The sequence below is a fragment of the Carcharodon carcharias genome, chromosome 1, assembly GCF_017639515.1.
Source record: "Carcharodon carcharias isolate sCarCar2 chromosome 1, sCarCar2.pri, whole genome shotgun sequence".
Classification (NCBI taxonomy): domain Eukaryota; kingdom Metazoa; phylum Chordata; class Chondrichthyes; order Lamniformes; family Lamnidae; genus Carcharodon; species Carcharodon carcharias.
The window spans coordinates 208889112-208905493 of record NC_054467.1 but is presented as its reverse complement, the minus strand read 5'-3'; the positions used below and the strand labels follow the sequence as shown (position 1 = coordinate 208905493).

General features: G+C 42.4%; 1 protein-coding gene across 1 annotated transcript in view; it reads left to right on the top strand.

Moving 5' to 3' along the window:
• The first annotated feature begins 1385 nt into the window (after positions 1-1385).
• sigmar1 (sigma non-opioid intracellular receptor 1) overlaps positions 1386-16382 on the top strand; it is a 29343-nt gene continuing 14346 nt past the window's right edge. Inside the window, exons 1-3 of the mRNA XM_041197621.1 lie at positions 1386-1827; positions 11003-11203; positions 15741-15833. Of these exons, the coding sequence (XP_041053555.1) occupies positions 1689-1827; positions 11003-11203; positions 15741-15833 (433 nt within the window). The 5' untranslated portion in view covers positions 1386-1688. The remainder of the gene's footprint in view (positions 1828-11002; positions 11204-15740; positions 15834-16382) is intronic.

Below are 16382 nucleotides of genomic sequence, written 5' to 3'. Positions count from 1 at the left end.
GGCATTATCTGTAGAGAGAGAAAAAGAGAGAGTTAACATTTTAGGTCTATGACCTCTCATCACATATATGCACAAATCTTCTGAACAGCAGTAATCATCATAGGATTGCCACTCCACCCAAACTTTTCCCTGCCTGGACAGTGCTCTGCATTTCTTGCCGAGTCTTCAAAGCCCAGCTTTACCAGAAATGCAGAGTGCAGTGTCCCTCCAAGAGCTCGGTTGCAGCGCTGTAAAACTGAGGGGAAGACAGGGCAGCCCTTTTTTATGGCACGAGCTGCTGTATAGTAGGTTTAAGGATCCAGTGTGATTGTTAATGAATGGGTAGGTTGTAGGTGGATAGAAGGGTGAGGTAAGTATGCAAGTGGGTAGGGTGGGTGAGGTAAGCTGGTAGATGGGTAAGGTGGTGGTAGGTGGATGAGGTGGTAGGTGGACAGGGTGGCAGGTGGGTGTGGTGATAGGTGGGTGAGGTGGTAGTCAGGGGTTGAGGGGGTTAGCCAGGTGGTTGAGGTGGTAGTCGGGTGGCCAGCAGTGATGGTTGGGGATAGTTGGGTGTCGTGGGGGGGGGGGGGGGGGATCAAGAGGAATTTGGGAGGTCAGTGTGAGTGATTGGGAAGGGTCAGTTAGGAGTTAGACTGGGTTTTCTCTGTCTAACATTTCTTGAGTAAGTATTCAGCTAAGTACATCGGAACTGTCTGAAGTCTCTGACTCAAACTCAGTCAGAAACTTTTGCGGAGAGTCTCGGGAGAAGGAGAATTGTCCATCAAAAATTGAAATTTCCCAGGCAATTCCCACAGAGGTCAGAGTTTCAGAATTTCCACCGCGTCTCGAAGCACATCTTAGGTTGCATGTCCGAAGTTCCGGGGACTGGGAAATTTGAGTCATTAACTCTCTCTCTCCACAGTTCCTGCCTAACCTTCTGAGTATTTCCAGCATTTTTTGCTTTTATATCAGGTTTCCAGCATCTGCAGTATTTTGCTTTTGCTTGAGATCAGTGAGGACATGGGGTGATCGATGCACAGGATAGGATGCAAACAACTGAATTTTAAGTTTTTTCAGCTCAAGTCAGTTTTTGAAAGTCGATGCTTGCCTTAAAACAGATGATGATTGGTAACAAAAACAGAAACTGCTGGAAAAACTCAGCAGGACTAACAGCATCTGTGGAGAGAGAAAATGATTGGAAACTATCATTCTCAGTCTATTTCCGATCTTTGTGCGTGGAGGAACCTCGGAATAGCTTTCAGTCAGCCTGATCATCAAACATCGAGCGTCCCGCCCTTTTCTCCGCCCCCAGACTCAACGCCGCGCTGATTGGTCAGGGGGCGGAACACTTTGTGACGCCTCTGGCGCTCATAGGCGGATCGAGTTATCTGTCAATGAAAGGGGGCGTTGCCAGTGGGTGAGACTATGCTGTAGAAGCAGGCGGTTCGGCTGGTGGGTGAAAGAAAAGCGGCGGCCGCTGTCCGAGGTGAGGAGTGGAATCGGATCGTCTGTTGACGGACTCGAGCCAGTGCAGTGTCCAAGCGGCCCCGCTCTCAGGCTCCGGCGCGGTGTCCGAGTGGCCCCGGTCTCAGGCTCCGGCGTGGTGTCCGAGCGGCCCCGGTCTCAGGCTCCGGGGTGGTGTCCGAGCGGCCCCGTTCTCAGGCTCCGGGGTGGTGTTCGAGCGGCCCCGCTCTCAAGCTCCGGTGACCATGAAGCTCGCGCTGTGCCGCACCGTTGCCCTGGTGACCCTGGCTGGGCTTGGGTTCTGGTTATTCCGCGCGTGGCTGAGCAGCAAAGAGCACGTGTTCAATCAGGAAGAATTGGCCAGGCTGGCGAGGCAGTACTCAGGTATGTTATAACAAAGTTGCTGACTGCACCCGGCAATACATGTGTGTAAGGGAGAGACCTGAGCCTGCATTGAAAACCGCATTCTCTGTCTGTTCAGGCTGCATTTATTCTTCAAAAAGCAGGACCACTTCAATCTACTTTCAATTATCAGCTGAGTGAAAGAAGGTATCATTGACAGTGCTATCAGTTAGCGCTTACTCAACAACAACCTGTGCACCAGTGTTCAGTTCTGGTTCCGGTGGGCCATTCGGCTCCAGACCTTGTCATAGCCTTGGTTCTAATGTGGACCAAAGAGCTCAGTTTCTGAGTGAGAGATGTTGCTCTCGAGGGGGTCCTTGGCTCGTTTGTTGTCCATAAGACCATAAGACATAGAAGCAGAAATTAGCCCATTTGGCCCATCGAGTCTGCACCATTCAATCATGGCTATTAAGTTTTTCAACCCCATTCTCCCCATAACCTTTGATCCCCTTACCAATCAAGAACCTATCGATCTCGGGCTTAAATACACTCAATGACCTGGCCTCCAAAGCCTTCTGTGGCAATGAATTCCATAGATTCACCACTCTCTGGCTAAAGAAGTTTCTCCTCATTTCTGTTGTAAAAGGTCTTCCCTTTACTCTGAGGCTGTGCCCTCGGGTCCTAGTCTCTCCTACTAATGGAAACATCTTCCCCACGTCCAGGCCTTTCTGTATTCTAAGTTTCAATCAGATCCCCCCTCATCCTTCTAAACTCCATCGAGTATAGACCCAGAGTCCTCAAATGTTCCTTATATGTTAAGCCTTTCATACCTGGGATCATTCTCATGAACCTCCTCTGGACCATCTCCAGGGCCAGCACGTCCTTCCTGAGATATGGGGCCCAAAATTGCTCACAATATTCTAAATGTGGTCTGACCAGAGCCTTATAAAGCCTCAGCAGCACATCCCTGCTTTTATATTCTAGTCCCCTCGAAATAAATGCCAACATTGCATTTGCCTTCCCAACTACTGACACAACCTGCAAGTTAACCTTAAGAGAATCCTGGACTATGACTCCCAAGTCCCTTTGCACTCCAGATTTCTGAATTCTCTCCCCATTTAGAAAATAGTCTATGCGTCTATTCTTCCTACCAAAGTGCATGAACTCACACTTCCCCACGTTATATTCCATCTGCCACTTCTTTGCCCATTCTCCTAACCTGTCCAAATCCTTCTGCAGCCTCCCCGCCTCCTCAATACTACCTGTCCCTCCACCTATCTTTGTATCATCTGCAAACTTAGCCAGGATGTCCTCAGTTCCTTCATCTAGATCATTAACGTATAAAGTAAAAAGTTGTGGTCCCAACACTGACCCCTGCAGAACTCCACTAGTCACCAGCCGCCATCCTGAGAAGGACCCCCTTATCTCCACTCTCTGCTCCTGCCAGACAGCTATCCATGCTAGTACCTTGCCTCGAACACCATGGGCTCTTATCTTACTGAGCAGTCTCCTGTGCGGCACCTTGTCAAAGGCCTTCTGGAAGTCCAAGTAGATAACATCCATTGGCTCTCCTTTGTCTAACCTACTTGTTACCTCCTCAAAGAATTCTAACAGATTTGTCAGGCATGACCTCCCCTTGATGAAACCATGCTGACTTTGCCCTATTTTATCATGCACTTCCAAGTATTCTGAAATCTCATCCTTAATAACGGACTCTAAAATCTTACCAACGACCGAGGTCAGGCTAATCGGCCTGTAATTTCCTGTCTTTTGCCTCACTCCCTTCTTAAACAGGGGGATTAAATTAGCGATTTTCCAGTCCTCTGGGACCCTCCCTGACTCCAGTGATCCCTGAAAGATCACCACCAACGCCTCCACTATCTCTTCTGCTATCTCCTTCAGCACTCTAGGGTGTAATCCATCTGGCCCAGGTGATTTATCTACCTTCATACCTTTTAGTTCTCCTAGCACCTTCTCCTTGGTAATGGCCACCATACTCACCTCTGCCCCCTGACTCTCTTGAACTTTGGGGATGTTACTTGTGTCTTCCACCGTGAAGACTGACCCAAAGTACCAGTTCAGTTCATCCACCATTTCTTTGTTTCCCACTTCTACTTCTCCAGCGTTGTCAGTTGTCCCTGAGATTGAGTTCAAGTCCCATTGAAGAGACTTAAGTAGTGGTTGGCACTCAGTGCAGTATTCAAGAAGTAGTGCACCCTTGACTTAAAAGGCAAAATGATAAACAGATTGGTATCCTATCCATCACCTTAAATGCTGACTCTTTCAGCTTAGAAGACAAGGGCAGCAGACACCATCCTGACTTGGAAATATATTGCTGTTCCTTCATTGGCGCTGGATCAAAATCCTAGAGCTCCCTAACAGCACTCTGTGTACCTACACCAGATAAACTGAAGCAGTTCAAGAAGGCAGTTCAGCACTACCTTCTCAAGGGCAATTGGGGATGGGCAATAAATGCTGACCTAACCTACAAAGCCCACATTCTTTGAATGAATAAGCAAAAGACACATGGGAACAGCTGCAAGTTCCTCTCCAAGTCACACACCACCCTGACTTGGAGTTATCTCACCTATTCTTTCTTTGCTGGCTTAGAACCCTGAAACTCCCTCCCTAACAGTACTTTGCGTGTACCTACACAACACAGACTGCAGTAGTTCAAGAGGGCAGCTTACCTTACCCCCTTGAGGGAGATTAGGGATGATAATAAATGGTTTGCTTTTCCAGCAATATCCATCTCTCAAGTGATTTTTTTTTAAATGTAGATTTCAAAGGCCTTTGGGTGGTAGTGCATCTGAAGACTGCATTTGGGATCAGGCATGACACAGGAGTGAAATGTGACTGGCTCCAGAAGTAACTTTGGATTGAAACCACAGTTTTACTGTTGTGATGTGAAACTGTTTTGCATTTGTGTTACAGGGCATGATAAATGCAACTGCAGCAGCCCTTTACACTGGATTGGAATTGGTCCTTGGTTCTGAATTTATACTGTAACCAATTCCTCTCTGTGAAGTGGAGCAGCTGTGAGTGCACCCCTAGTTTAATATTCGCCTACTGCAATGTAGGTGTGCTTAAGTGTAATGGAAATTATGTTTATGTCAAGTGTCAATTCCCAACACGTTTATCTAACACCTTTAAGATAAATTATCTAAGGTACTTCTTGAAGGAAAAGCAAATGTTCCCAGGACAGTTTTTATCTCACATGATGTAATACATATAAATTAGGAGCAGGAGTAGGCCACTTGGCTCCTCGAGCCTGCTCCAACATTTAAAAATATTATGGCTGATCTGATTGTAACCTCCCATTTACCCCTGATAACCTTTCACCCCCTTGTTTACCAAGAATCTATCTACCTCAGCCTTAAAAATATACAAAGACTCTGCTTCCGCTGCCTTTTGAGAAGGGAGTTCCAAAGACTCACTATCCTCTGAGAGAAAAAATTTCTCCTCATGCCTTAAATGGGCGATCCCTTATTTTCAAACAGTGACCCCTAGTACTAGATTCTCCCACAAGAGGAAATATCCTTTCCACATCCACCGTGTCAAGACCCCTCAGGATCTTGAATGTTTTAATCAAGTCGCCTCTTACTCTTCTAAACTCCAGTGGATACAAGCCTAACCTGCCCTTTTCTGGTATTAGTCTAGAAAGCCTTCTCTGAGTGTGTCTAATGCATTTACATCTGTCCTTAAATAAGGAGACCAGTACTGTACACAGGACTCCAGATGTGCTCTCCCCAGTGTCCTGTACAACTGAAGCGTAACCTCCCTACTTTTGGATTCAATTCCCCTTGCAATAAATTATAACATTCTGTTAGCTTTCCTAATTGCTGTACCTGCATACTAAACTTTTGTGATTCATACACTAGGACACCCAGATCCCCCTTCATCTTAGAGCTCTGCAATTTAGATAATATGCTTCTTTTTAATTCTTCCTGCCAAAATGAACCGTTTCACATTTGCCCAAATTGTAATCCATTTGCCAGATCTTTGCCCTCTCACAACTTATCCACATCACTTTGTAGCTTACGTTGCCTTCACAACTTACTTTCCTACCTATCTTTGTTTCATCAGCAAATTTAGCAGCCATATCTTTAGTCCCTTCATCCAAGTCATTTATATAAATTGTAAAAAGTTGAGGCCCCAACCTCAACTGATCCCTGTGGCACAGCGCTCACTACGCCATGCCAACCAGAAAAAGACCCATTTATGCCTACTCTCTGTTTCCTGTTAGCTAGCCAATCTTCCATCCATGCCAATATGTTACCCATGAGCTTTTATCTTCCATAATAACCCTTTGGGTGGTTCCTTTTCAAATGTCTTCTGGAAATCTAAGTATAGTACATCCACTGCTTCCCCTTTATCTACAGCACATGCGACTCCTTCAAAAAAACTCCAAAGAATTGTTTAACTCCAAAGAATTGTTTAATCATGATTTCCCTTTCACAAAAGCATGCTGACCCTGCCTGGTTGCCTTGAATTTTTCTAAGCACCCTGCCATAACATTTTTAATAATAGCTTCTAACATTTTCCCTATGACAGATGTTAAGCTAACTGGCCTGTAGTTTCCTGCTTTCTTACTCTTTTTGAATAAAGGAGTTACATTATTTATTTTCCAATCTAATGGACCCTTCCGTGAATCAGGGAATATTGGAAAGCTAAAACCAACACATCAATTATCTCACTATCCACTTCTTTTAAGACCCTAGGCTGAAGACCATCAGGACCCGCGATTTGTATAAATGCAAGTTGTTTTGATAAACTTTGAGTCAGGCAGGCCACTGAAGTTTCATACAAAATGGTTAAGCTTGAGTTGGTGGTAAGGAAATGTTGGGCTGAGCTCAAACCAGACTGTTCACAACCATGGCATCCTATTTGACCCTGAGATGAGCTTCCACTGCATATCCATTCTATCACTAAGACTCCTCTATTTCCTCCTCTGCTGTTGAAACCTAGATCCATGTCTTTGTTAACCTCCTATACTTGTCTATTGCAATGCACTCCTAGCTGGCCTCCCATCTTCAAGATGTTTTCCTAAGTTAAAGGCACTTTACAAATGCAAGTTAATTTTTGTATTTAAGTTGATGCTGTTGATCTGCTTCCAAGTATTTGGCACTTCTGTGCATCTCCCAAGGACAGCACAAAAGGACAGCAGGGGAAGACTGATAATTCACTAAAGCACCAACATTCCATTACTCTTGGAACCAAACATTTGATCCTGTTCCATCATGCTTAGCCCTTGTATTGATCTTGCACATTTTCTGTTTGCTCTTATAGAAAAATATAAATAAATGCCAATCAGATAGCATTCTCAATTATGACATGGGATATGGCCAATGTTATATCTGTGTCATGATTCCCAATAAGGTTACCACTGGACAAATCTGATCCCAGGGCAGAACCCAGCTTGACAGATCCTAACTTTTATTTGTTTGTTTAGATATGTAGGGAGGGGCTACTGATCAGAGTCACTGAAGTCAGCTAATGAACTTTTAACAAAAGCATCTTTTAAACAAGAAAAGATGAATGATGTTACAATACTTCTTCACCCACAGCTATACCTTTACAGATTTGTAAGGATAACACAAGTTGCAAAAGCTATCTTATACTTTAATATTCACAGTAAGTATGCAGTCCATGTAAACCTATGGTGACTAGTGGTCAGACACACCACACTCTGGAACCAAGTGACAGATACCACCTCAACCAGATGCTATGAATCTGTCATCAACTCCCCTCAGACACTTGTCACACCGTGAACCAACCAGTCTCACTGAACTCCATCTTTCACTTAAGGGTTTCCAATCTCAACTCCCCAAGAGCTCGCTTTGGAATCTTCTCCCAAAACGATGTTTTCACTCACACCTTCCACAAGGGTTCACTTCCAGAGTTTCAAACTCTTCTTCTGATGCTCCTCTCACCTGTGTCACCACACACATTTGAGCTGTCTTCCACGCACTCGCTCACCAACTCGGCTGTCAACAGTATGCCGCTGCTTCATATGCTCCTAGCAAAGAATTACAGACTTTCAGCTGTCTCTTTGGTCCTTCTTGCCTCTTGCAAACTGTTCTCACTTTAAATATGCTTTCTGCAGCTTTTGTCTCTTTAAATCTTGGAGCTATCTCTCTGCTCCTCACTCTTACCTTCACTTAACAGGACCTTTTTCAGATTCCTGTCCTTCCTTTGACTAGAAGGTCTGCTTGGGACTTTCTCCTGTTCCACCCCCCTAGATTTTGGTGTCTTTTCTTTGGCTTGGGACTGGCTATCTGTCCCTTTTGCTCCACTCTCTCTCTGGCAGCTACTTTCAAGCAACTTTAGCTTGGAACTAGCTAACTGCCCATTCTAGGCTGCTTCTGCCTGGCAGCTGTCTTCAAAAAAAACTGAACTCAAAACTATTTTTGTCGTTTTGTCTGTATGTCTGTGGGAGGGACCTGCCTCTCTGAACCCCTGTTGCTAGACAACAGCACTTTTTTTTCTACTCTTGTCTATTTAACTTAGCTGCAATAGTTGTAAACTCTCATTAGAAATGCAAGCACCTTTTTAAAGTGAAACTAAAACTCAAATTTGACCTTTCTTAACACAGAGATACAGAAGTACAAACAACACTTAAACTTTAAAGCCATAACTCATTCCTAACACCCACAAATACAATATAACTTAGGAAATAGAGAGAGTTTAACTAACGTCTGTTTTATTTGTGGTGTCTGAGGTTTTCTTTATGGCTGATGCAGTTTCTGTATTGAGAGCAAATATCAAATGATTGGAAATTGTCTATATTATTTCAATGTTCAATTCCAATTAAAAGAAAATGCACAAGTAATGTTGAATAGCAAATGACAGTTTTGCACAAATATTTAGATTGGAAATTATCAGTGCACAAATTAGTGTTCAACTTTTTTTTTCTTCTCACTGTTAATTCATTTAATCATGACTGAACTGCAGATTGACTTTATACTGGAAATCCAATATCAAAGAATGTAAACTTCTGCCTTATTGTCTGTCCTATTTTTGGCTGTGATTTTCTGCAAATCATATTTTTGTTTAATGCCATCCTGCTTTGCAAAGGCTCTGTGGGGCTTCAGAACTGCAATAATAAAACAATTGAGCAGTGTTGATTATTTACTTTTGACCAAAGATGCACACTTATTGTCCATGAATTAAATCTCTTAAGGTGTGTTCAACATTTTAAACAGTCAATCAGCAGTTGGTTAGATTGACTACTCTATTTAGCTTCATAGTATGTTTAATGTTCTTAAGTACCAATTTTCTTGAGTACATAATGGTGAGCAATGCTTCTCCTGTATTTAGTAGAGATAAAAGTCATTGCTACCTTTGGAAAGTACTTGTGAATCGCTGAAGCATGTGCATCTAACAGTTTGAGGGACATATAAATTTTAATGATTTTTAAAATTCTTTCATGGGATGTGGGTGTCACTGGCTCAGCCAGTATTTATTGCCCTCAAGGTGGTGGTGAGTTGCCGTCTTGAACCGCTGCAGTCCATGTGGTGTAGGTGCACCCACAGTACTGTTTGGTAGGAAATTCCAGGATTTTGACCCAGCGACAGTGAAGGAATAGCAATATAGTTCTAAGTCAGGATGGTGTGTGGCTTGGAGGGGAACTTGAAGGTGGTGGTGTTCCCATACATCTGCTACCCTTGTCCTTCTGGATGGAAGAAGTCGCAAATTTGGAAGATGTTGTCGAAGGAGTCTTGGTGAATTGCTGCAATGCACCTTTTAGATGGAACACTGCTGCCACTGTGCATTGGTGTTGTATGGGCTGCAAATCAAGCAGGCTGCTTTGTCCTGGATGGTGTCAAGCTTCTTGAGTGTTGTGGGAGCTGCACTCATCCAGGCAAGTGCAGAGCACTTACACTCCTGACTTGTGCTTGTGGATGGTGGACTACTTCGGGGAGCCAGGACATAAGGTTCTTGTCACAAAATTCCCAGCCTCTGATCTGCTCTTGTAGCCACAGTATTTATATGGCTAGTCCCATTCAGTTTCTGTCAATGGTAACCACCAGAATGTTGATAGTGGGGGATTCAGCGATGGTAATGCCATTGAATGTCTAGGGAAGATGATTGGATTCTCTCTTGTTAGAGATGGTCATTGCCTGGTACGTGTGTGGTGTGAATGTTACTTGCCACTTATCAGCCCAAGTCTAATTTTTTTTTATTCATTCACAGGATGTGGGCTTCACTGGCTAGGCCAGCATTTGTTGCCCAAAATACAGGAAATATTGTCCAGATCTTGCTACATATGGACACAAACTGCCTCAGTATCTGAGGCGTCGCGAATGGTGTTGAACATTGTGCAAGCATCAACGAACATACCCAATTCTGATCTTTTAATGGAGAGAAGGTCATTGATTAAGATGGTTAGACCTAGGGCACTGCCCTGAGGGACTTCTGCAGCGATGCCCTGGGACTGACTTGATTGACCTCTAACAGCCATAACCATCTTCCTTTTGTGGTAGTTATGACTCCAACCAGCAGAGACTTCTCCTCCTGATTCCTGTTAACTCTAGTTTTGTTAGGGCTCCTTGATGCCACACATAGTCAAATGCTGCCTTGATGTCAAGAGCAGTCACTCTCACCTCTCCTCTGGAGTTCAACTTTTTTGTCCATGTTTGCCTCAAGGCTATAATGAGATGAGGAGCTGAGTGGCCCTGCATTTTATCAAAGGCCATTTTTTCTCAAAATTACCTCTATTGTGCCTTCTCCAATCAAGTTGTCTTTAGTTTTTCAGTCCAGTGATAATCTGTATATTTCCATGCCAGACCACATCGACAGCCTAACAATCGCCACTTAGCAGCAGTTAACTACACCACGCCATGAAAATATAAAAAGTTACAACAATCTAGCTTCATTCCAGAAAGGCACTTCACCGAGCAGTTATTGATCTCTGGTTGTGTGCCTAGAGCAAGTAATAAAAATTTGAATAATGAGCAGTGGGAACATTTATGCAGCACATAATTTGCTTATCCGCAATGTGTTGTATCACCTACAGGCATCCACGTTGAGTCATGTTCATTTTTTTATAGTAACCTAAGGTACTGTGTACGTGACAGAAATAAACAAAGCCTAACATCTTTTTGCAAAATTGGGCAATGAATCACTGGAAGTGAGAATTGTTTTAATGAAAGATACTTATTGAAACTAGTTGATATTTTGAATCACAGTAATATAAACTGGTGCTATATTGCAGGTCTTAATCACGAGCAAGCATTCACTAAAGTTGTGGTTGAATTGAGGAAAAAGTACCCTGGTCACATACTTCCAGATGAGGACCTGCAATGGATCTTTGTGAACGCTGGAGGCTGGATGGGTTCCATGTGCCTTTTGCATGCATCCTTAACAGAATATGTGTTGCTGTTTGGAACAGCAGTGGACACTGGGGGACATTCAGGTACAGTATAATTGTTACTCTGTAGCATTATATGAGGATTTTTTTTAAGACAATTCCAGTATTAGGTTTCTAGTTTGAGAATTTTATTATACAGGGAAATTAACTTGTATTAAAAATAGTGATTGACATCCTTCCATCTGTGAGAGATGATGGGAATGCAGTCTCAGAATTTGGTGAAGTCCAATGAGATCATCTACGCCTCTTTTGATGGCTGAACAAGACATGAGTATGAATGATCATAATGAGGGACTTCAATTATCCAAATAAAGACTGGGTTAGGAATAGCACAAAAAGACAAGAGAGATGAGAGTTCCTGGAATGTGTTCAATATAATTTTCTGCAGCAGTATGTTTCCAGTCCCAAGGTGAGAACATACACTTTTGGACCTGGTTCTGGGGAAATGAATTGGCCCAAGTGGATCAAATATCAGTGGGAAAGCCTCTAGGGGACAGTGACCATTGTATCATAAGGTTTAGGTTAATCATGGAAAAGGACAGAGAACAATCCAGAGCAGGGATAATTAATTGGGGGAAAGCCAGCTTTGATGGGATGAGAATGCATCTGAGCCGAGTGAGTTTGAATCAAATGTTGGCAGAAAAGACAGTGGCCGAGCAATGGGCCACATTCAAAGAAAAAGTATCGCCGGCAATGTCAGCGTATATCCCTCTGAAGGGGAAAGGTAGGGCAAATAAATCCAGAGCACCCTGGATGACGAGAGAGATAGAGGTAAAGATGAAAAGGAAGAAGTGTGCCTACAGCAGATGTCAGTTAGAAAATACAATGGAGATTCAGGCTGAATAAAGGAAGACCAGAGGGGAAGTCAAGAAATTAATAAAAGCAAAGAGAGTGCACGAAAAGCGGCTGGCAGCAAACGTAAAAGAGAATCCCAAGGTCTTCTATAAGCATGTAGATAATAAAAGGATGGTAAAAGAAAGAATAGGGACAAAAAAGGGGACTTGCATGTGGAGGCTGGAGAAATAGTGGAGGTGTTGAATGAACACTCTACATCTGTCTTTACAAAGGAAGAACTTGCTACCCAAGCTGAGATGAGAGAGGATTGCTAGAAGAACTTATAATCAAGAGGAAGCAGGTGTTGGAAAGGCTCTCTTAAAATAGATACGGTACCAAGACCAGATGAGTACAAGGGTACTGAGGGAAGTTAGAGTGGAAATTGCAGAGGCACTAGTGATAATCTTCCAGTTTTCCTTAGACACTGGAGGTGCCAGAGAACTGGAGAACTGTGAATGTTATACCCTTGTTCAAAAAGGGGTGCAAGGATAAAGCTGGCAACTACAGGCCAGTCAGTTTGACCTCAGAGGTAGGGAAACTTCTGGAAGCTATTGGCATAAAATCGATATTCACTTAAACAAGTGCAGGCTCACTAAGGAAAGCCAGCATGGATTCTTCAAGGGCAAATCATGTTTAACTAACTTGCGTTTTTTGAGGAGGTAACAGAGAAGGTTGAGAAAGGAAACGCTGTTGAAGTGGTGTATGTGGATTTTCAAAAGGTCAAAGTGCCACTCAAACTTGTGAACAACAGCTCATGGAATAAAAGGGAAAGTTGGTATTTTGATAAGAAGTTAGTTGTGACAGGAAAGAGAGTAATGATAAATGGTTGCTTTTCAGATTGAAAAAGTTTTGTAATGGAGCACCTTGGGTCAGTGTTGGGACCCTTGCTCTTTCTGATCTCTAATGTTGTCAACTGCAATGCGCTGAGGATGCAGGCCTTATAGATAAGCATCTATCAAGTTTGCATGTTTTATTAGTCAGCCAAAGTTGGTGGCTGCCTTCCCAATACATGTGCTGAGCTGTTTGTCAAGAGACAGGTTGTGGTCATCACGATAGTTGAGTTTGCTGACTCCCAGTGGTGTGTTATTCAGTCCAATCACACAATCTGATGGGAAATTCCTCAACGTATCAAGACTGAAAGCCAAGACAAAAATGTGGCATGTCTTGACCCGGGGGCTTCTGTATGTTGACGATGCTCCTGGATCGTCTATCCCTTGCTTGTGTCATGTTCTTTCCTCACCATCAGTGTCAGAAAAACTGTAGTTCTGAGACAAAGTGTTGCATCTCTGCCTGTAATTTTTTTTAAAAATAGTAAAACAAACTAAAGGGTTATTGGGCTGCAGTGATATAAAAGATGAGAGAGATAAAATAGGTCTGTGGATACACTGGGAATACAGAAGTTATAGATATTCTATTCCTGTCAAGGTCCAAACGCATTAAAAACTGATTTTAAAGTTCCAGGGGCACATCTGGTTAAGATGGTGAGCAGATGAGTTAGACAGAGGAAGGTCTTCCATTTGTGTTTAATTAGGTGATCTTGCTCAACATAGTTGGGGTGCTTCAATTGGCCTTGGTTCTCCTGGAGTAGGGAGAGGGGAAAACAGCCAACATGATTCCTATTCCTTATTGCTGTCCAGGCACACTTGGTGGAAGTACATCTTTGGATATTGCACAAAAAACTGATTGGGTTTAGTTGTGGTAGCCCCACAATCAAATGATGCCCTGTTTCTAGAGTTGTATGTGAATAGTGAACCCTTGAGCAAGATGCCGGAGGATGTCTGTAAAGTCACATCACCACAAGTGGCATGGCATCTGGGGGAACAAATTGTCAAACAAATGAAGGTATAAGGCAATGAACCAGAATTGTTAAAGTTGCAGCACAGAAGGCCATTGTGCTTATTTAGGTGCTAGCTATTTAATTGGAGTTGCCTACTCTAATCCTTTTTCTTCCCCTTTCTCTTCTTCCTTTCTTTCTAAATATTGTTATTTTAAATGAAATCTCTCCTTCATTCTTCTGATAAAGCATTCCATCTACTAAAAATCCTCATTAAATGTCTGCATGGCTATTATTAAAACCCTTTCTTGGAGCATTTACATTAAAGGTGCAATATAAATTCATGTATTTATATCTTAAATTTTCTTGTTCACCACACTTCTCAGTTCTCTGCATTTAATGCCGCTGCGTTGATCTCCTTATCCTGCTAAGTTGTATTTTCTTCTGCAGTCTCTTGTGCCTGTGTCCAAATTATTAATGAAGGGAGCAGAATTTTCAGGATGCATCCTTGAGCCACACAGCTACCCACATACCATCATTTTGTTTTAAATTGGTCCTGCCCCTTGCTTTCCTTCCAATATCACCCACCAGTCAAGAATCATCCCAGAGAGCAAAGGTAACCTCTGGCTTCTTTTCTCCACTATCAAATCTTACCTTAAAGCCCTTCCATCAGTCACTTTCTACCATCATCTCTAACAAGTGCAAGGTGCTCATAGCTGCCTTTGTCACCAATTTGGAGACTATCCAGTCAGCTCAGCTCCCTCAGCTCTTTACCATTCCTGCATCTGAGCTCATGCAAACTTATCCATAAGTCTAGCTTCTGCTCCCTTGGCCTTATTCACACTGACCACACAACTTTCATTTCTGTCATATATTAGCTGCTATTGTAAATTAATGCCGCCTCTTGGGGACTGTCTCCCTCATGATAAACTACCATCATAACTCCTCACAAAACACTTTGGTAGCCTCTGTGCTACCAAACCACCTTCCCCCATCTCTGAACCCCTTACAGTTTAGAGGGGTTTCTCTCTCTAGAGAGAGTTCGAGAATATACTTTTCAAATCCATGACCATCTCAGCAACAATAATTTGCCTTTTATACAGCACCTTTAACATAGTGAAATGTCCCAAAGTACTTCCCTGCAAATTGGCCTGAATACACTTGCCTTCAAAGATCTGGTTTCAGATTCCAATCACCCTCTGATAACCACTGTGTGAGGCACTTTCCTGTTGGATATTTTAGATTTCATCTGAAGAAAAGGGGTAAGCACACAGATATGAATTATTAAGTAAAGGCAAGCTCAGAAAAACATGTATTTTCGATTTAATGGACCCTTGGTCTGGTATTTGGAAATATGAAGAGGAGTATTACTTGCTGAAGCCTATTACACAACTATCAATCCCAATTAAAAACAGAAAATGCTGGAAAAACTCAGCAGGTCTGACAGCATCTGTGGAGAGAGAAACAGAGTTAATGTTTCTCTCTCCACAGATGCTGTCAGATGAGTTTTTCCAGCATTTTCTGTTTTCATTCAGATTTCCAGCATCTGTCGTATTTTGCTTTTTATCTTAGTGTCAATCCCAGTTCTCTGTTTAGATGAATTTTCTCTTTACCTTTGCACACACAAAGCTAGAGGAGTAGGCACTCAATTTTCAGGACTATCGCCTAGTTCAAGGAGAATTATTTTATTTGCAAAATGTTTACCATTCTGCCATATTATACAACCAGCTAGTTCCTCTCCATTATCTTTCTGATTATGGCAACGAGGATATGAAGAAAACTTAAGATTTGCAATTGTTTTTGTGCTGTTGATTAGTTCTCAGGACTTTAATATATTTGTTGTCTTGTACAAGATTTCATGTTTTTCGCATTTGAAATAGAGATGAGACTGCTGTAAAACTACAGCTTATTGCCTCCACAGTTTTTCTTACACATGGATAGCAAATGTTTATAATTTTTTACATGAAATTCCAGGTCGATACTGGGCTGAAGTGTCCGACACTATTATCTCAGGAACTTTTCAACAGTGGAAAGAAGGGACAACTAAAAGTGAAATATTTTACCCAGGTAAGTTTATGTATTTATGTTTCAAGATGTAGAGAAACTCTTATCTCTATACCATCATTCTAATTACAGGAATTATTCTGATCCTTTCCTAACTGCAGGTGTATTTGGTAATATCCAACATCAAATTTTTCTTCATCCAGCACAAACACAATGTAACAAATGGCCTCCTGTGATTATTCTGATTCTGTATTCATTGTAATAACCCTAGAATCATAAAGTAATACAGCACAGAAAGGGGCTTTTCAGTTCTGCTGGCTCTATCTGATTAGTCGTAGTCCCCTGCTCTTTCTCCAAAATTGTACAACTTTTTTCCTTTTTAATTCTCCCCTCGTTCTTTTGCCAATTACTTAACCAGAACAACAACTTGCATTTACATAGCATAAACATCTCAATATGATTTACATGAGTGACTATCAAACAAAATTTGATCGCACTAAATGAAGGAAAATGGGACATGTACTTGGCCAAAGAGAGTTGTCTTTATGACTACCAATGAAGGAACAATGAAAACTAGAGAAGTACAAGAGTCCAGAATTATAGGAACACAGA